General features: G+C 44.1%; 1 protein-coding gene across 1 annotated transcript; it reads right to left on the bottom strand.

Moving 5' to 3' along the window:
• Positions 1-8,029: 8,029 nt before the first annotated feature.
• LOC133618118 (uncharacterized) lies at positions 8,030-20,934 on the bottom strand. The gene is made up of 2 exons (XM_061978586.1): positions 20,570-20,934; positions 8,030-10,233 (listed from the first exon to the last, which is right to left on the bottom strand). The coding sequence occupies exons 1-2, from the start codon at positions 20,670-20,672 to the stop codon at positions 9,233-9,235; spliced, it is 1,104 nt and encodes a 367-aa protein (XP_061834570.1). The 5' UTR covers positions 20,673-20,934; the 3' UTR covers positions 8,030-9,232.
• Between the last annotated feature and the right edge of the window lie 699 nt (positions 20,935-21,633).

Below are 21,633 nucleotides of genomic sequence, written 5' to 3'. Positions count from 1 at the left end.
GCGGAAGGGGTACACTCTGGACAAGTTGCCATCTCATCACAGGGCCGATAGACAGACAACATTCACATTCACACACTAGGGCCAATTTAGTGTTGCCAATCAACCTATCCCCAGGTGCATGTCTTTGGAGGTGGGAGGAAGCCGAAGTACCCGGAGGGAACCCACGCAGTCACAGGGAGAACATGCAAACTCCACACAGAAAGATCCCGAGCCCGGGATTGAACTCAGGACTACTCAGGACCTTCGTATTGTGAGACACATGCACTAACCCCTGTTGCACCGTGCTGCCCCCCGTTCGATGATGCTGAGACAATTGATCATACTATGACTTCTACTAGTAGAAATCACTTAAAAATGATGCATCTAAACAAAATTGAATGCATTGTAAAACATTAGCATTATTAGTTGTAGACATTGTTTCATCCAAATAACACCTAGTTGTTTATATGTTAGCTTTTTTCAAGAAATACAACTGAAAATCAGTTGAAAGTGTTGAAAGCAATGGCTAGAAATATGTATGTGAAATTCAGCCAATTGTAATCAGTAAGGTATGTACAGACAAATAGTTAATTTCTTTACCTTAACCTAGCTTTAATGTATATGTCATGATCCGTGGTCCGGATCATGTTTTTGTGTTTTCTGTTAGTTTTGGACTCCTTTTGTTATTGCTTGTGCACCTGTGAGTTTGTTTTGTTTCCATGGTTACCCATTAATTTCACCTGCTCCACGTTTGGACTCACACACACCTGTCACCAATCATGTCACTGTTATTTAAGCCTACCTTTGTTCATCACTCATCCTGCCTGCATTGTCTTTATGTCCCACCGGTTCATGTCTCTTTCTGACCAAGTAAGTTTCCTAGTCCATGCCATAGCTTCTGATCTATTTAGCAGCTTCACTTGTGTTTTAGGCACGCTTGCCTTTTCTTGTTGTATTTTTGTGTTTGTGGTAGTGAGTGATTTATGTTAAATAAATCCAAGCCTACCTTCACGCTGTCGTCCGGAGCCGTCTTTTGTGTTGGAAGAACAACCCCGCAGCAAGCTGCGACCCCCCGTTGTGACAGTATAGATATACAAGTGCAGTAGGGTTGTGGGAAACATTCTGCTCTTAAAGGGGAACATTATCACCAGACCTATGTAAGCGTCAATATATACCTTGATGTTGCAGAAAAAAGACCATATATTTTTTTATCCGATAACCGAACTCTAAATGGGTGAATTTTGGCGAATTAAACGCCTTTCTATTATTCGCTCTCGGAGCGATGACGTCACAACGTGACATCACATCGGGAAGCAATCCGCCATTTTCTCAAACACATTAAAAACACAGAGTCAAATTAGCTCTGTTATTTTCCGTTTTTTCGACTGTTTTCCGTACCTTGGAGACATCATGCCTCGTCGGTGTGTTGTCGGAGGGTGTAACAACACGAACAGGGACGGATTCAAGTTGCACCAGTGGCCCAAAGATGCGAAAATGGCAAGAAATTGGACATTTGTTCCGCACACTTTACCGACGAAAGCTATGCTACGACAGAGATGGCAAGAATGTGTGGATATCCTGCGACACTCAAAGCAGATGCATTTCCAACGATAAAGTCAAAGCAATCTGCCGCCAGACCCCCATTGAATCTGCCGGAGTGTGTGAGCAATTCAGGGACAAACGACCTCGGTAGCACGGCAAGCAATGGCGGCAGTTTGTTCCCGCAGACGAGCGAGCTAAACCCCCTGGATGTCTTGGCTCACACCGTCTCTTATGCCACCGAAGATGATCAAGAGAAGAATATCGACCCTCGCTTCCCTGGCCTGCTGACATCAACTCCAAAACTGGACAGATCAGCTTTCAGGAAAAGAGCGCGGATGAGGGTATGTCTACAGAATATATTAATTGATGAAAATTGGGCTGTCTGCACTCTCAAAGTGCATGTTGTTGCCAAATGTATTTCATATGCTGTAAACCTAGTTCATAGTTGTTAGTTTCCTTTAATGCCAAACAAACACATACCAATCGTTGGTTAGAAGGCGATCACCAAATTCGTCCTCGCTTTCTCCCGTGTCGCTGGCTGTCGTGTCGTTTTCGTCGGTTTCGCTTGCATATGGTTCAAACCGAAATGGCTCAATAGCTTCAGTTTCTTCTTCAATTTCGTTTTCGCTTCCTGCCTCCACACTACAACCATCCGTTTCAATACATTCGTAATCTGTTGAATCGCTTAAGCCGCTGAAATCCGAGTCTGAATCTGAGCTAATGTCGCTATAGCTTGCTGTTCTTTCCGCCATGTTTGTTTGTGTTGGCTTCACTGTGTGACGTCACAGGAAAATGGACGGGTGGTTATACTGATGGTTAAAATCAGGCACTTTGAAGCTTTTTTTAGGGATATTGCGTGATGGGTAAAATTTTGAAAAAAACTTAGAAAAATATAATAAGCCACTGGGAACAGATTTTTAATGGTTTTAACCATTCTGAAATTGTGATAATGTTCCCCTTTAAACATGTAAAATATTGCTACCAAAAAAATAATAAAATCCTAAAATGTTCAAAATTTTGAATAGGTTTTGAAAAACAAACTTGCTAAAACACTGACAAACTGAGTAGTGAATAAAAAAGAAACAGAAAAAAGCGATTGAAAAAAGTAATTGGGTGAACAGGTTTGAGTCTGGTTTAACATAACTTTAATGAATAGACCCTGAATATCCATCATGTGTACTAATGCACAAATGTGCATGTGTACAATTGTAATAACAATTAAAGATTCAAGATTGTTTATTGTCATATGCACAGTTAAACAGACAGTTTGCCGTACAATGAAAATCGTACTTTGCTAGTCCACGCTTTATCAAGACACACGGAACTTAGCTAAAATAAAAATTGAAAAAATGTATATACAAGGCACAGTGAGTAACATAACATTATTGCACATTCTGATTCACAGTCAACAGTATAAATATGGAGGTGACATTGGGTCACAGAAGCAGTTTAAAGTGTCTTTAGTGATCAAAGATGAAAGGTCTCTACAGTGATGGTTCACAGTTCGGGGGTGGTCATGGTAGCTGTCTTTTGTTCAAAAGATAAAAGTAAAAAGGGGCGGGGGGTAGCCGGGGGAGCTAGCATTCACAAGTTAGCATTCAAAAGCCTGACGGCCTGTGGATAGAAACTGTTTGTCAGTCTCGTAGTCCTGGCTTTCAGGCTCCTGTATCGTCTGCCTGATGGTAGGAGGCTGAAGAGACTGTGCTGGGGGTGTGTACTGTCCTTTATGATGTTGTGTGCTCTCCTGGTGGCCCTGGTAGAGTACGTGTCCTGTAGGGAGGAGAAGGCTGCTCCTGATATGTACTGAGCAGTTTTAAAGGGGAACATTATCACAATTTCAGAAGGGTTAAAACCATTAAAAATCAGTTCCCAGTGACTTATTTTATTTTTCGAAGTTTTTTTCAAAATTTTACCCATCACGCAATATCCCTAAAAAAAGCTTCAAAGTGCCTGATTTTAACCATCGTTATATACACCCGTCCATTTTCCTGTGACGTCACACAGTGATGCCAATACAAACAAACATGGTGGATAGAACAGCAAGCTATAGCGACATTAGCTCGGATTCAGACTCGGATTTCAGCGGCTTAAGCGATTCAACAGATTACGCATGTATTGAAACAGATGATTGTAGTGTGGAGGGAGGTAGCGAAAACGAAATTGAAGAAGAAACCGAAGCTATTGAGCCATATCGGTTTGAACCGTATGCAAGCGAAACCGACGAAAACGACACGACAGCCAGCCACACGGGAGAAAGCGAGGACGAATTCAGCGATCGCCTTCTAACCAACGATTGGTATGTGTTTGTTTGGCATTAAAGGAAACTAACAACTATGAACTAGGTTTACAGCATATGAAATACATTTGGCAACAACATGCACTTTGAGAGTGCAGACAGCCTATTTCAGGCGCGCTAAGAACATATATTTTTCCACGATTTCAGCACTCAGGTTAACCATACCTAAATAGACACAAAATACTGCATTACACAAGACTACCCGAATGTACTAGAATGATTGAAAAAAAAAAAAGTTTTTAAGCTAAATTATTGGTAAACACAGTTTATTTATAATAATTTACGTAAAACCGCGAGTAATGAATAAAGTTTTCATCGATTAATATATTCTGTAGACATACCCTCATCCGCTCTCTTTTCCTGAAAGCTGATCTGTCCAGTTTTGGAGTTGATGTCAGCATCTGCTTTGAGTGTCGCAGGATATCCCACACATTCTTGCCATCTCTGTCGTAGCATAGCTTTCGTCGGTAAAGTGTGCGGAACAAACGACTGACCATTTCGTCTGCTTTCCCCACAGCCTCGTATTTTGAACAAATTTCGTCCAATTTCTTGCCACTTTCGCATCTTTGGGCCACTGGTGCAACTTGAATCCGTCCCTGTTCGTGTTGTTACACCCTCCGACAACACACCGACGAAAGTGAGAAAATGGCGGATTGCTTCCCGATGTGACGTCACTACGTGACGTCATCGCTCCGAGAGCGAATAATAGAAAAGCGTTTAATTCGCCAAAATTCACCCATTTAGAGTTCGGAAATCGGTTAAAAAAATATATGGTCTTTTTTCTGCAACATCAAGGTATATATTGACGCTTACATAGATCTGGTGATAATGTTCCCCTTTAATCACTCGCTGGAGTGACTTCCTGTCCTTAGCAGCGCAGTTTCCGTACCAGATCGTGATTGAGCTGGTAAGGACACTCTCAACCGTACTTCTATAGAAGTTGCTGGGAATTTTGGGTGGCATGCCAAATTTTCTCAGCCTTCTTAGGAAGTACAGTCGCTGCTGGGCTTTCTTTATTGTTTGTTGGGTGTTGTGAGCCCAGATGAGGTCCTCGCTGTGATTAAACAATGATTAAACTAGGAAAAATGAGCTACACATACAATTATAGTTTGCATTATTATTCTTGCGAAGCCTATTATTAAAGTATTTCCGCCATCTGTTAGTTTTGAAAAAGAGCTGTTTTAAAATACTAACAAACAAGAAACTATTATCTGCTGATGAAGAACGTACACACAAACAAGGTTAGATTGAGGAAAAAAAGCAATGATTAAAGCATGGGAATTGATGGTAGTCCAAAAGTGTCAGAATAATTGTAAATAAATTGTCACACAACTTGTTTGCTATGAGTTCAGGTTGCTCTGTGTGAAGACAAAAGCTGTCTTTGATCTTATCAAGCAAAAGGCAGACAGCTTGTAAACCTTCCACTGTGTGCAATGGAATGTGCTGTGGAGGTGCCGGTTTCTTTGATCTATTGGACTGCCACAGGAAGGACCCGAAATCTACGAGCAGAGAGGAGGCAAAAGACCTTTTTGTTTGAACTGTTTATGACCCAGTGCAGCAGCTTTTTATGACCCCTTCCCTTAGAAGCAGCTGCAGCCATGGAATCAAGAAATGCCCAAATAAATGAGGAGGCGTGTGGAGCTTGTTGCTCAGAGCGGTGGGGTGACACTGACGGAGGGTGCAGGTCCACACGCGCTTTTTTTGAAACTTTTATTAGTGGATTGCGCAGTACAGTACATATTCCGTACAATTGACCACTAAATGGTAACACCCGAATAAGTTTTTCAACTTGTTTAAGTCGGGGTCCCCGTTAATCAATTCATGAGCTATATTGAATCCCGTCTCTGTTTGATTCTTTGCTTCTTGTCTTGTTTAATAAATAGTTCGGTGTTTGAACCTGACAAAAAGCACCAACAAAGTCACACTACACTTAAACGTTGTAAAATCAAGAAGCTAAAGTTGACTTGCAGCTATTCATTCAATTTTGTTGTATTGTTGTACAATGACAATAAAAGCTGCACTTATAATGCAACTTAAATCCACAATATGTATATTAAACATGGGGCCATTACAAAAAGAAGAAAACTATTAATATTCCTACAATGTATTGACAGGCAATTAAAAACATTGTGTTAAATATTTAAAGAATATGTGGATTAAACATTACCGGTATTTACCGTATTTTTCGGACTATAAGTCGCAGTTTTTTTCATAGTTTGGCCGGGGGTGCGACTTATACTCAGGAGCGACTTATGTGTGAAATTATTAACACATTACCGTAAAATATCAAATGATGTTATTTAGCTCATTCACGTAAGAGACTAGACATAAAAGATTTCATGGGATTTAGCGATTAGTAGTGACAGATTGTTTGGTAAACATATAGCATGTTCTAAATGTTATAGTTATTTGAATGACTCTTACCATAATATGTTACGTTAACATACCAGGCACGTTCTCAGTTGGTTATTTATGCCTCATATAACGTACACTTATTCAGCCTGTTGTTCACTATTCTTTATTTATTTTAAATTGCCTTTCAAATGTCTATTCTTGGTGTTGGGTTTTATCAAATACATTTCCCCCAAAAATGCGACTTATACTCCAGTGCGACTTATATATGTTTCCCCCCTTCTTTATTATGCATTTTCGGCCGGTGCGACTTATACTCCGAAAAATATGGTACTTAGACTTAGACAAACTTTAATGATCCATAAGGGAAATTGTTCACAAGACATGGCTCAAAACACTTGTAATATGAAAAATAAACTAAATATATTTTCCTGAAAATCTTACAATGATAAAAAGTAGACATTTAAAGTTTAAAAAGTAGTATGGGAAAATCTGAAAAACCTTGGCATTAATAGCTTTAAACATGTACCATTCATATGAAACTAATTGTTCATTTTTTTAACTGCAGTATGTGGCTTAAAACCTAAACTAAACCATACAATCAACAACATGACTTCGATATTATTTGTAATATTGTTGCATAGTATATTTTAATATTGGTAAAACCTATTTAATATGTTGGTGGTATTTAAAATCAAGAAATATTTCAGAAACAAAGATCAATCAATCAATCAATCAATCAATGTTTATTTATATAGCCCTAAATCACAAGTGTCCTCAAGGGCTGCACAAGCCACAACGACATCCTCGGTTCAGAGCCCACATAAGGGCAAGGAAAAACTCACAACCCAGTGGGATGTCAATATGAATGACTATGAGAAACCTTGGAGAGGACCGCAGATGTGGGTGAACCCCCCACCCCACCCTCTAGGGGAGACCGGATGCAATGGACGTCGAGTGGGTCTAGCATAATATTGTGAACGTGTAGTCGAGAGTGAATCTAACATAATAGTGAGAGTCCAGTTCATAGTGGGGCCAGTAGGAGACCATCCCGAGCGGAGACAGGTCAGCAGCGCAGAGATGTTCCCAACCGATGCACAGGCGAGCGGTCCACCCCGGGTCCTGACTCTGGACAGCCAGCACTTCATCCATGGCCACCGGACCTGAGCCCCCTCTTCCACAAGGGAGAGGGGGGCAGAAAATAAAAGAAACAGCAGATCAACTGGTCTAAAAAGGGAGTCTATTTAAAGGCGAGAGTATACAAATGAGTTTTAAGATGGGACTTAAATTCTTCTAAGAAAGACTTGTTTGTAACTTCCTTAGTTTGACTATGATGTACAGTAAGATTAAATGTAGCATTATAAAACAGAGTGTTACAACATTTTCTTGAAAATAGTGGACAGTGTCAGGATTAGGTAGAAACTGATGGGATGTTGCGATGTCATTGTATAATCACTTGTCTCAGCATCCTCCGATGATGGGGAGCGTAGTTACATTCAACAGGCATGTAATCAGAATATAATGAAAATAATCCTGTGACGATTGAAAGTTGGAACACACATGCATTACTGTTATTAGCTAACCCCTCCCAGACTTTAAGATTAAAAGTGAAGCTGTCAGGTTCAAACCCCGATGGCATCTCTTAAACAGACAAGAAGCAAAGAATTAAACAGAGACATGATTCAATTTAGCTCAATGAGAAGAGTGCGTACAACAGGATTGCACGCCTCCTCTTTTATTTGGCCTTTCCCTGATTACATGGCAACAGCTGTTTCTAAGGGTGGGGGGAGGGTCGTAAACAGCCGTTGCCCTCGGTCACAAAACAGTTCAAAGAAAAGCTGCCTGGAGCTTACTGTTTCCTCTCCACTTTGTAGATCTCGGGTCAAGACAAAATCTTCCTGTGGATCACAATGGATCAAAGAAACTGACGCCTTCATGTCTCTTCCCTTCGTACACAGTGGAGTTTTACAAGCCTTTTGCTTGGTAAGATCAAAGACAGCTTTTGTCTACTCACAGGGCGAGCTGAACTCAATGTAACACAGAAGTTGTGCGATAACTTCTATACAGTTATTCTGACAGAAGCTGTGTGGTAAAATAAGTACAAATGCAGCAATAAAAACAACCAGCTCCACTCGCGATGGCTCTATAAATTCAGTGATGTGTTGCTAACTTCAGTCTTTTTCTTCTTCGGTTGACGTTTTGCAGTAGTTGACATCCATGACGTAACAATGCTGCTAATCTACCAGAGTCCAAATTTTGTTAACAATTTTATTTATTCATACTTGTAATTGAATTGTCATGATCGTTACCCGGATCATGGCATGATTTATGTTGGTTATGTTTCTGGTTTTAGTCTGTTTCCTGGTTGCACCCTCTTTCCCTGTTTATTCTTGGTTTCCATGGGCACTGATTCTCCTCACCTGTCTTAGTTTTGCAATTAGTGTTTCCACCAGGTGTTTTGGCTAATCACTCCCCTTTATAGTTTCCTGTCACCCAGCAGTAAGTGCTGGGTCAATGTTTGCTCTACGCAACATTTACGTTTCCCCTGGTTTTCTCCTCATAGTAAGTTTGTGCACGCTAGCATTCCTTGTTTATCACCCTTGGTGACATTTTGTTTTTTTTGTTTAGCTCCACGCTTGCTAGCGTCCTCTGTTTTGTATTTTTGTCCTGCTTTTTATTTATTAAATATACTTAAAATCTTACCTGCACTCCGCTCCTACTTGTCTCCTGCCTTGGAAGGAACACAACAATCGCAGCCATGCGTCCAAGACGTAACATGAATATTAACATCAATAAAATGCAATGGGAAAATGTGTGATTTTATGAGACACAAATGAAAATAATAAGATGTCCTCTCTTTAACAATGAGAAAATCAAATAAAATAGTAGCTACATATATACAGTAATATTCAATAAATACACACAACTTAAAAAGTAATTACAGGACAACATACTGTATAACACTAGAAGAGGAGAAACACTACATATAACATAAAATATACATTCATATTAAACATGCTGTGTTTTTAAAGTACATCTAGCACAATCACTGTTTAAGTGTTTTTAAATCCCAGCAGCTTCCATGACTGTTACACATTTGTGTTTGCTGACCTGATACTTATATATGAACCTCTTATTGCACACAGTGCAACTAAACGGTTTCTCTCCAGTGTGTGTTCTCATGTGTGTGGTCATAACGTGCTTTGTGTAGAAACTCTTACTGCAAACGGAGCAGGTAAAAGGTTTCTCTCCAGTGTGTGTTCTCATGTGTGCTACAAGATGACTTTTCTCGGTACATCTTTTAGGGCAAAACGTGCAGGTAAATTGCTTCTCCATGTGTGTTCTCATGTGTGTGGTCATGTGTTGCTTTCTGGAGAAACCCTTCTTGCAAACCGAGCAAGTAAAGGGTTTCTCACCTGTGTGCGTTCTCATGTGTTTTTTCAGCCTAGTATTTACGGAGAATCTTTTGGGACAGACTGAGCACGGAAAAGGTTTCACCCCTGTATGTATTCTCATGTGTGATATCATTTCATTCTTAGTTTTGAATCTTTTAGCGCAAACTGAGCAAGCAAAAGGTTTCTCCCCAGTATGTATTCTCATGTGTCTTGTAAAATGGGACATATGTCGAAATGATTTTCCACATTCAGAGCAGTCAAAGTGTTTGTTGTTAGTGTGATGTCTCGTATCACCTTTAGAGTCATTTTTACTCTTTACAGGTTTTTGGATGTCGTCACTGTGATCGCTCTCAGCAGAGTCTGACATCATGTCGTCCATGTCTGACAGTGGAGCAAAGATGCTGTCTGGTTCTGAGTTTATATCTTCACAATGCTCTCCATCCGCTTCTGTGATGTGTTGGGTTAGAAGCTCCGCCCCTCTGTTCTCCTCACTTTGACTGTGATGAAGCTGTAAGGACTGAGCTTCATCTTCATCATGAAGCTGCTCCCACGGCAACTCCTCTTTAGTGTGGGAGGGGGCCTGTAGCTCTTTCTGTCCCACACTGGTGTGCCACTCCTGCTGCTCGGAGGGAATCTCTTCATGACTCCCCGCTGACACCCGCTGGAGGTCTGCAGAAAATAGAACACAAATGAGGTGTGACAGTATTTAAGTTTGCAGCTCTTTTGCCAACGATCCACATTATGTGAGGTTGGACTAATAAAATATATGCATAAAAACTATAATATCTTAATCATTTATAGCTCTTATTACACACCTTACTGGAAGTGTTTTATGGTTGTGGGCTTGTATTAAACAACAACAGGAAAACAATCAAATATGGTGATGATTCAATAATAGTTAGTTTGTTAAATGGATAAGCGGTCACGGGTGGCAGCTGTCGGGTCCTAGTCGTTGATAGTTTACATGGACGCGTCCTCGCAAGACGCAAAGTTGAATGAAAAAAATTAGAGATGTGCGATAATATCGGCAGGCCGATATTATCGGCCGATAAATGCTTTAAAATGTAATATCGGAAATTACCGGTATCGTATTTTTTATTATCGGTATCGTTTTTTTTTTAAATTTTTTAAATTTAATTTAATCAACATAAAAAAACACAAGATACACTTACAATTAGTGCACCAACCCAAAAAACCTCCCTCCCCCATTTACACTCATTCACACAAAAGGGTTATTTCTTTCTGTTATTAATATTCTGGTTCCTACATTATATATCAATACAGTCTGCAAGGGATACAGTCCGTAAGCACACATGATTGTGCGTGCTGCTGGTCCACTAATAGTACTAACCTTTAACAGTTAATTTTACTCATTTTCATTAATTACTAGTTTCTATGTAACTGTTTTTATATTGTTTTACTTTCTTTTTTATTCAAGAAAATGTTTTTAATTTATTTATCCTATTTTATTTAATTTTTTTTTTTTTAAAAGGATCTTATCTTCACCATACCTGCTTGTCCAAATTAGGCATAATAATGTGTTAATTCCACGACTTTATATATCGGTATCGGTAATTAAGAGTTGGACAATATCGGAATATCGGATATAGGCAAAAAAGCCATTATCGGACATCCCTAAAAAAAATCCAACCTTACCCGAACAAAAATGACGCATGATTTATCCGCGATAGTCTTGATACCAGTTTCCTTGACCCAGCCACTCACAAATAAATTGTACCCATCCATGCTTTTTTAAGCTTTCATCTTCTTTGTCGTGTAGAATGACGTCTGGAGCACAAGATAGTTCGACATGTCTGGGAACGCGACCGACGGATAATCCTTGATAACACTCAACAAATCTTTAGGAATCTATTCCATTGCATAGTTTGATTCTTTGCTTGTATCTACTTTTCACAGAAAGATCTAGGCCAGGGGTGTCAAACATGGAGAAAAATCTACTCCCAAGTGGGCCGGACTGGTAAAATCACGGCACGATAACTTAAAAATAAAGACAATTTCAGATTGTTTTCTTTGTTTAAAAATAGAACAAACACATTCTGAAATTGTACAAATCATAATGTTTTTTTTGTTGTTTTTTTTACACTTACATGTTTCGGTTAATCGTTTTCTATCTTTATTTGCCGTTATTTATATTTTCTGAATAAATGATGTGATAATGTTCATCAGTCAGCTCATTGGTGTTAATTTTCAATCTATCAAGATAAAAAAAAATCATATCAAAATCCAATTACAGGATGTTATTTATGTAGTTTGATCATTTTCCTCGACTGAGGTTTATTTTGTACATATGTAGCATAATCTACAATGATACAAATAATTGCTATTAAGACATCCAGTGGACACATTAAGAACAGCTATTTATTTCATTCAAAAATTTCAGGTTAATTTTTATACTTAGCAAACTCATCCCGTGAGTCGGATAAAACCTGTTTGCGGGCCTGATCCGGCCCTCGGGCCGTACGTTTGTCACTCCTGATCTAGACCCTTTGTGTACTCAGAAAGTTTGCTCTAGGGCTGCAACAACTAATCGATTAAATCGATTATAAAAATAGTTGGCGATTAATTTAGTCAAGGATTCGTTGGATCTATGCTATGCGCAGAGGCTACTTTTTGAGGTGGGGGTAGTGGGGTGTGTATATATTTTCAAGTATTTCTTTATATATATATATATATATATATATATATATATATATATATATATGTATATTAACAGCTACAACAGCGCACTCTCCTCCTGTCTCAATCAACTCGCCCCCATAGAAACCAAAACTGTCTCCTACACCCACACCGCCCCCTGGTACACTGACCACCTCCGTCACCTAAAAGCCAAGGGCCGGCAGCTTGAACGGCTCTCAAAGAAAACCGGTCTCACTGTTCAGCTGGACATCTACACACTACACCAACAGGAATACAGAGATGCCCTCAACAATGCACGCACTTCCCACTACTCCTCCGTCATACAATCCGGCAGCAACAACCCCAAGATACTCTTCTGTACCGTAAGCAAACTCCTCAAACCCATGGACACCACCACCACCTCATTCACCACCAGCAAATGTGAAGAATTTTTATCATTTTTTCAATCAAAAATCAACACCATCCACTCTGAACTGGCCGCCTCCTCTCCCACCTTCTCCACTACCCCTGATCATGCCCCCCCTTTACTCTCAAACCACCCACTCAACTTCTTCTCCGAAATCACCACAACTGACCTATCCTCCATAACTTCTGGTATGAAAGCCTCCACCTGCATCCTCGACCCAATCCCATCCACTTTAGTCATAGCCTGCCTCCCCTCACTCTCACCTCTCATCACCACTATAATTAACTCCTCCCTATCCACTGGCTCTGTCCCTCCTGCCCTCAAGCTGGCTGCCATCACCCCCATTCTCAAGAAACCCGGTCTCGACCTAACTCCCCCAACAACTACAGTCCCATCTCCAACCTACCCTTCCTCTCTAAAATTCTCGAACGTGCAGTTGCCTCCCAAATCAAATCCCACCTTCACCACAATAACCTATACGAAAAGTTCCAATCCGGCTTCCGCTCACTCCACAGCACAGAAACTGCCCTCCTCAAGGTCACCAATGACATCCTCCTCTCCGCTGACTCTGGTTCCCTCTCCATCCTCATCCTCCTTGACCTCAGTTCTGCCTTCGACACCATCAACCACTCCATCCTCCTAACACGCCTCCACTCCTCCCTTGGTTTATCCGGCACTGCCCTCTCCTGGATGAAATCCTACCTCTCTGACCGTCAGCAATTCATCTCAACCAACAACTGCACCTCCTCCACTGCCCCAGTCACCCACGGCGTCCCCCAGGGCTCAGTACTTGGCCCCCTACTCTTCACCATCTACCTCCTACCCCTCGGTCAGATCCTCCGACACCATGGCCTTCAATTTCACTGCTATGCCGACGACACACAACTATACATTTCCACCACGACCATCACCACAGCCACCCACTCCACCCTCACCACCTGCCTCACAGACATAAAAACCTGGATGCAAAAAAACTTTCTAAAACTCAACTGCAACAAATCTGAAATAATTATCATTGGCCCCGACTCCCTCACTCGCTCCACTCAGGACTTTTCATTAAACATCGACGGCTCCCTTGTCACTACCTCCACCCACATCCGCAATCTAGGTGTAATTTTCAACCCTACCCTTTCACTCCTCCCCCACATAAACCACATCACCAAAACTGCATTCTTCCACCTCAGAAACATTGCCCGTCTCCGGCCCTCCCTCACATCCTCTGCTGCCGAAACCCTCATCCACGCCTTCATCTCATCCCGGCTAGACTACTGCAACAGCATCCTCTACGGCATCACCTCCAAAACCCTCAACAAACTGCAATACGTCCAGAACTCTGCTGCCCGCCTGCTCACCAGAACCCGCTCCAGAGAGCACATCACACCTGTCCTTCATGACCTCCACTGGCTGCCTGTCAAATACAGAATCACCTTTAAAATACTCCTCACCACCTACAAAGCACTCCATAACCTGGCACCACTCTACCTCTCTGACCTCCTCCAGCCACATGTCCTGTCCCGTTCCCTCAGGTCTAGTGATGCCGGCCTCCTTGAGGTCCCCAAGACCAGGCGCCAAACCTGGGGCGACAGGGCCTTCTCCGTGGCTGCCCCCTTTCTCTGGAACGCTCTCCCCAGGCACATCAGAGATGCCCCCTCCCTCCCTACCTTCAAAGCCACCCTAAAAACTCACCTCTTCACATTAGCCTTTCCAAACTGACCTTGCCCTAGGTGTCCATCCATCCATCCATCTTCTTCCGCTTATCCGAGGTCGGGTTGCGGGGGAAGCAGCTTAAGCAGGGAAGCCCAGACTTCCCTCTCCCCAGCCACTTCGTCCAGCTCCTCCCGGGGGATCCCGAGGCGTTCCCAGGCCAGCCGGGAGAGATAGTCTTCCCAGCTTGTCCTGGGTCTTCCCCGTGGCCTCCTACCGGTCGGACGTGCCCAAAACACCTTCCTAGGGAGGCGTTCGGGTGGCATCCTGACCAGATGCCCGAACCACCTCATCTGGCTCCTCTCGATGTGGAGGAGCAGCGGCTTTACTTTGAGCTCCCCCCGAATGACAGAGCTTCTCACCCTATCTCTAAGGGAGAGCCCCGCCACTCGGCGGAGGAAACTCATTTCGGCTGCTTGTACCCGTGATCTTGTCCTTTCGGTCATGACCCAAAGCTCATGACCATAGGTGAGGATGGGAACGTAGATCGACCGGTAAATCGAGAGCTTTGCCTTCCGGCTCAGCTCCTTCTTCACCACAACGGATCGATACAGCGTCCGCATTACTGAAGATGCCGCACCGATCCGCCTGTCGATCTCACGATCCACTCTTCCCCACTCGTGAACAAGACTCCGAGGTACTTGAACTCCTCCACTTGGGGCAAGATCTCCTCCCCAACCTGGAGATGGCACTCCACCCTTTTCCGGGAGAGAACCATGGACTCGGACTTGGAGGTGCTGAATCCCATCCCAGTCGCTTCACACTCGGCTGTGAACCGATCCAGCGAGAGCTGAAGATCTTGGCCAGAGGAAGCCATCAGGACCACATCATCTGCAAATAGCAGAGACCTAATCCTGCAGCCACCAAACCAGATCCCCTCAACGCCCTGACTGCGTCTAGAAATTCTGTCCATAAAGGTTATGAACAGAATCGGTGACACAAAGGGCAGCCTTGGCGGAGTCCAACCCTCACTGGAAACGTGTCCGACTTACTGCCGGCAATGCGGACCAAGCTCTGGCACTGATTATACAGGGAGCGAACTGCCACAATAAGACAGTCCGCTACCCCATACTCTCTGAGCACTCCCCACAGGACTTCCCGGGGTACACGGTCGAATGCCTTCTCCAAGTCCACAAAGCACATGTAGACTGGTTGGGCAAACTCCCATGCACCCTCAAGGACCCTGCCGAGAGTATAGAGCTGGTCCACAGTTCCACGACCAGGACGAAAACCACACTGTTCCTCCTGAATCCGAGGTTCGACTATCCGGCGTAGCCTCCTCTCCAGTACACCTGAATAGACCTTACCGGGAAGGCTGAGGAGTGTGATCCCACGATAGTTGGAACACACCCTCCGGTTCCCCTTCTTAAAGAGAGGAACCACCACCCCGGTCTGCCAATCCAGAGGTACCGCCCCCGATGTCCACGCGATGTTGCAGAGTCTTGTCAACCAAGACAGCCCCACAACATCCAGAGCCTTAAGGAACTCCGGGCGGATCTCATCCACCCCCGGGGCCTTGCCACCGAGGAGCTTTTTAACAACCTCGGCAACCTCAGCCCCAGAAATAGGAGAGCCCACCACAGATTCCCCAGGCCCTGCTTCCTCATAGGAAGATGTGCTGGTAGGATTGAGGAGGTCTTCGAAGTATTCCCTCCACCGATCCACAACATCCGCAGTCGAGGTTAGCAGAGCACCATCCCCACCATACACGGTGTTGACACTGCACTGCTTCCCCTTCCTGAGGCGGCGGATGGTGGTCCAGAATTGCTTCGAAGCCGTCCGGAAGTCTTTTTCCATGGCCTCCCCGAACTCCTCCCATGTCCGAGTTTTGGCCTGTCGGTACCTGTCTGCTGCCTCAGGAGTCCCATGAGCCAAAAGAACCCGATAGGACTCCTTCTTCAGCCTGACGGCATCCCTCACCGCCGGCGTCCACCAACGGGTTCTAGGATTACCGCCACGACAGGCACCAACTACCTTGCGGCCACAGCTCCAATCGGCCGCCTCGACAACAGAGGTACGGAACATCGTCCACTCGGACTCAATGTCCAGCACCTCCCTCGTGACATGTTCAAAGTTCTTCCGGAGGTGGGAATTGAAACTCTCTCTGACAGGAGACTCTGCCAGGCGTTCCCAGCAAACCCTCACAATGCGTTTGGGCCTGCCAGGTCTGTCCGGCATCCTCCCCCACCATCGCAGCCAACTCACCACCAGGTGGTGATCGGTAGAAAGCTCCGCCCCTCTCTTCACCCGAGTGTCCAAAACATGAGACCGCAAATCCGATGACACAACTACAAAGTCGATCATGGAACTGCGGCCTAGGGTGTCCTGGTGCCAAGTGCACATATGGACACCCTTATGTTTGAACATGGTGTTTGTTATCGACAATCTGTGACGAGCACAAAAGTCCAATAACAGAACACCACTCGGGTTCAGATCCGGGCGGCCATTCTTCCCAATCACACCTCTCCAGGTTTCACTGTCGCTGCCAACATGAGCGTTGAAGTCCCCCAGTAGAACGAGGGAATCACCCGGGGGAGCACTCTCCAGTACTCCCTCGAGTGAATCCAAAAAGGGTGGGTACTCTGAGCTGCCGCTTGGCGCGTAAACGCAAACAACAGTCAGGACCCGTCCCCCCACCCGAAGGCGGAGGGAAGCTACCCTCTCGTCCACCGGGTTGAACTTCAATGTGCAGGCTTTGAGCCGAGGGGCAACAAGAATTGCCACCCCAGCCCGTCGCCTCTCACTGCTGGCAACGCCAGAGTGGAAGAGAGTCCAGCCCCTCTCAAGAGAAGTGGTTCCAGAGCCCTTGCTGTGCGTCGAAGTGAGTCCGACTATATCTAGCCGGAACTTCTCCACCTCACGCACTAGCTCAGGCTCCTTCCCCCCCAGCGAAGTGACGTTCCACGTCCCAAGAGCCAGCTTATGTAGCCGAGGATCGGACCGCCAAGCGCCCTGCCCTCGGCTTCCGCCCAGCTCACACTGCACCCGACCTCTATGGCCCCTGCTATGGGTGGTGAGCCCATTGGAGGGGGGACCCACGTTGCCTCTTCGGGCTAAGCCCGGCCGGGCCCCATGGGGACAGGCCCGGCCACCAGGCGCTCGCCATCGTGCCCCACCTCTGGGCCTGGCTCCAGAGGGGGGCCCCGGTGACCCGCGTCCGGGCGAGGGAAATCTGGGTCCTTTGTGTTTGTTCTTCATCGAGGTCTTCGAGCTGCTCTTTGTCTGATCCCTCACCTAGGACCAGTTTGCCTTGGGAGACCCTACCAGGGGGCATAGAAACCCCCGGACAACATAGCTCCTAGGATCATTGGGACACGCAAACTCCTCTACCACGGTAAGGTGGCAGCTCAGAGAGGAACCCTAGGTGTCTCTTATTTATTTATTTTTATTTATTTATTTATTTTTCTAATAAAGTTGTTTTTATCGTCCCCCCCACACACATGTAAAGCGACTTTGGGTATTTAGAAAAGCGCTATATAAATCCCAGGTATTATTATTATTATTATTATATATATATATATATATATAATCCGTTGATGAATGAGTATATCCGTTCGGCCACCGTGTTCAATGGAGAAGTCTGATCTACAAAATTTGCAGGAAGCATACCCCTTCCCCTTCGAGCTGTCCTGGATGAACTGACATTTTTTTTCCCAATCATTTTGGAACTTGTAAGCGTACTTCTTCTTCTTACTCGTCGTCGCCATGTCTCTTCTTCATTCTTCTGCTTCGTCTCTGTTATGTTTTTGGACATTACTACTTGCCGTAGTTTTGAAGCAATGCATGATGGGAATCCGGATGTTGTGTGTCAGTGTATTAACGTGCCGGCTTGAAAAAACACAAGCTGAGAAATAGCTCCGTGCCTGCCTACTTTATAGGTTATAGATAAACCTATGGATAACGGAGACATATATATAATAGTCTCCTTTTCAGGTGAGAGAGGACGCTAAAGGTAGTGCCTTTAAGTCTCCCTATGTCTAGCATTAAAAAATTACAGTTGGTACAAAATGCGGCTGCTAGACTTTTGACAAGAACAAGAAAGTTTGATCATATTACGCCTATACTGGCTCACCTGCACTGGCTTCCTGTGCACTTAAGATGTGACTTTAAGGTTTTACTACTTACGTATAAAATACTACACGGTCTAGCTCCGTCCTATCTTGTCGATTGCATTGTACCATATGTCCCGGCAAGAAATCTGCGTTCAAAGAACTCCGGCTTATTAGTGATTCCCAGAGCCCAAAAAAAGTCTGCGGGCTATAGAGCGTTTTCTATTCGGGCTCCAGTACTATGGAATGCCCTCCCGGTAACAATTAGAGATGCTACCTCAGTAGAAGCATTTAAGTCCCATCTTAAAACTAATTTGTATACTCTAGCCTTTAAATAGCCCCCCTGTTAGACCAGTTGATCTGCCGTTTCTTTTCTTTCTCCTCTGCTCCCCTTTTCCTTGAGGGGGGGGCACAGGTCCGGTGGCCATGGATGAAGTGCTGGCTGTCCAGAGTCGGGACCCGGGGTGGACCGCTCGCCTGTGCATCGGCTGGGAACATCTCTACGCTGCTGACCCGTCTCCGCTCGGGATGGTGTCCTGCTGGCCCCACTATGGACTGGACTCTTACTATTATGTTGGATCCACTATGGACTGGACTCTCACAATATTATGTCAGACCCACTCGACATCCATTGCTTTCGGTCTCCCCTAGAGGGGGGGGGGGGGGGGGGGTTACCCACATATGCGGTCCTCTCCAAGGTTTCTCATAGTCATTCACATCGACGTCCCACTGGGGTGAGTTTTCCTTGCCCGTATGTGGGCTTTGTACCGAGGATGTCGTTGTGGCTTGTGCAGCCCTTTGAGACACTTGTGATTTAGGGCTATATAAATAAAGATTGATTGATTTGATTGATTGATAAGGCACGCGGGTGGAAATCGGGAGAAATTCGGGAGAATGGTTGCCCCGGGAGATTTTCGGTAGGGGCACTGAAATTCGGGAGTCTCCCGGGAAAATTAGGAGGGTTGGCAAGCATGATATACAACATGCTTCCGGTTAAACTTGTTGTAAGCCCCGCCTACAGGCGCCCGCCCCTTGTGCTGAAACACTGCTGTCACGCCAAATTTCTTCCCACTACAAAAACCTTCCCCCCTTATTTACTTCCGGGGTCATTTCCTCTTATGTCATTTCCTCTCACTTACGTCTTTTCCTCTTACGTCATTGACAGCGATCGATAGAATCCAAATCTCCTGAAAATGGTGGTGTCACTGAATGACATTTGTCTTTATCTTTCCCAGGGGACTTATGTCAAACGCCAGCAGGCTTCGAAAAATTCCAGGAGGAGTGTTAAGGAAAATTTCAGGCGGAGTGTTAAGGGCCGCTGCTGGGAACTTCTGTCTTTGTGGTAACGTGCAAAAAATATTAATTAATATATAATACTGTTAAATGTCTGTACTTTAAATCAACATTATTGTTGAAACCATTTCACTAATATTAATTAATATATAATACTGTTAAATGTCTGTACTTTAAATCAACATTATTGTTGAAACCATTTCACTACAATATTGTGTGTGCTGCTGTCCTGTGTCAAAGCCGAAGTGTTATCGATGGCTGTCAATGACGTAAGAGGAAATGACGTAAATAAGAGGAAATTACGTAAGAGAAAATGACCCCGGAGGTAAATGGGGGGGGAAGGTTTTTGTAGGGGGAAGAAATTTGGCGTGACACTGCCAATATTTTTAATACAGTCAAAGAAAAAAGCGAAACCGAAAAAAAAATTGTAAAAAAAGAGAAGCGATCATAAAAACCTTTGGAACACACAAATACAATAAAAGTGTACAAATATGACTATTGGCATCAAAAACATTTGAATACTAATCTCTATGGGACCGGTTGGTAGAGTGGACGTGCCAGCAACTTGAGGGTTCCAGGTTCGATCCCCGCTCCCGCCATCCTAGTCACTGCCGTTGTGTCCTTGGACAAGACATTTTACCCACCTGCTCCCAGTGCCACCCACACTGGTTTAAATGTAACTTAGATATTGGGTTTCACTATGTAAAAGCGCTTTGAGTCACTAGAGAAAGTGTAAAGACGACCCTGTCTTTACATAAAAGGGAAGTTAATTATATTTATATAGCGCTTTTCTCTAGTAATAGAGATTGCTATTCAAGTTATGTACCATATTTATCGACCAAAACACATTTTCCCTGATTTTTGGGGAGGTTTTTTTTTCGAGTTTTGTGCCCACCTGCTGCCATCACTCGGAACGCCGGCTGTTCAATCCCGTTCTGCCGTTGACGGGTGCTCGTACCCGGACTACTACCTTCTCCAGCCTGCCTCAATGGCTCCATTCACCTAACTCTCCCACTCTGTGTGTGGCTTAACAATTAGCATCGAGCTAACAGTGTCGCCACCCGGCTTGATGCTGAAATACTTTGCTTCGCAGCTACCGAGTCTCTATAACTCCATCACTCGAACATGCATTGCAGCCTTCAGACAGCACATAATTTCACGCCAACCCCGTTATGTCCACTGGAGTGCCCGTAAATAGTGTGTTTACTCCCAGCATTGTCCTGCTACGGTTCATTCTACTCGCACCCCAGCTGATCGCGTCGCACTCCACCGACGTCATCAGAACGCGAGCGAAGTATATATTTTTTTTAAATGTGTTTATTTTATTTATTTATTTATTTATTTTTTTTATAAATTGCAACATTTACAAACAATTGAGACATAATAATAATCAAAATAAGTACAAAAACAGTACAAAACAGCGCCAGGGGGTTGTAAACGAACGCGGTCTACTTTGAGAGAAAAATAAAATTACAAAGAACTGTGATCTCTGTATTCATGTCAAAGGGAAATTAATAAAAACACGTAAAAGGAAAAAATAAATTAAAACAAAACAAAAAAACTTGTCGTGCAGCTGTGTCCCAATTCAGGGTCTGCATCCTTCGGAGGCACCTCCGAAGGGTGCGTCACCTGTTGTTTAAAATGGGACGGTCTAGCCTGCGGAGAACGAAGGCGCGCAAAGCATCTTGGGATATGAAAGGCCACTAAGGATAGTGTACGCCGCCTTCCGCCCGATTGTAGCTGAGATAGGCTCCAGCGCCCCCCGCGACCCCGAAGGGAATAAGCGGTAAAAAAAAATGGATGGTTGGATGGATGGGACAGCCTTCGCGCAGCATTGTTTTTGAATAGCAAATATATTTACTTGTTGTTGTTGTAATTGCATACGGTCATTTCAAAATGTAATTAGCTATATTAAAAATCTATGTTTGTAAAACCACATCTCCTTCCTCATTGCTACAA

The sequence above is a fragment of the Nerophis lumbriciformis genome, linkage group LG18 (genome assembly GCF_033978685.3).
Source record: "Nerophis lumbriciformis linkage group LG18, RoL_Nlum_v2.1, whole genome shotgun sequence".
Lineage (NCBI taxonomy): Eukaryota > Metazoa > Chordata > Actinopteri > Syngnathiformes > Syngnathidae > Nerophis > Nerophis lumbriciformis.
This window is presented reverse-complemented; position numbering and strand designations above follow the sequence as displayed.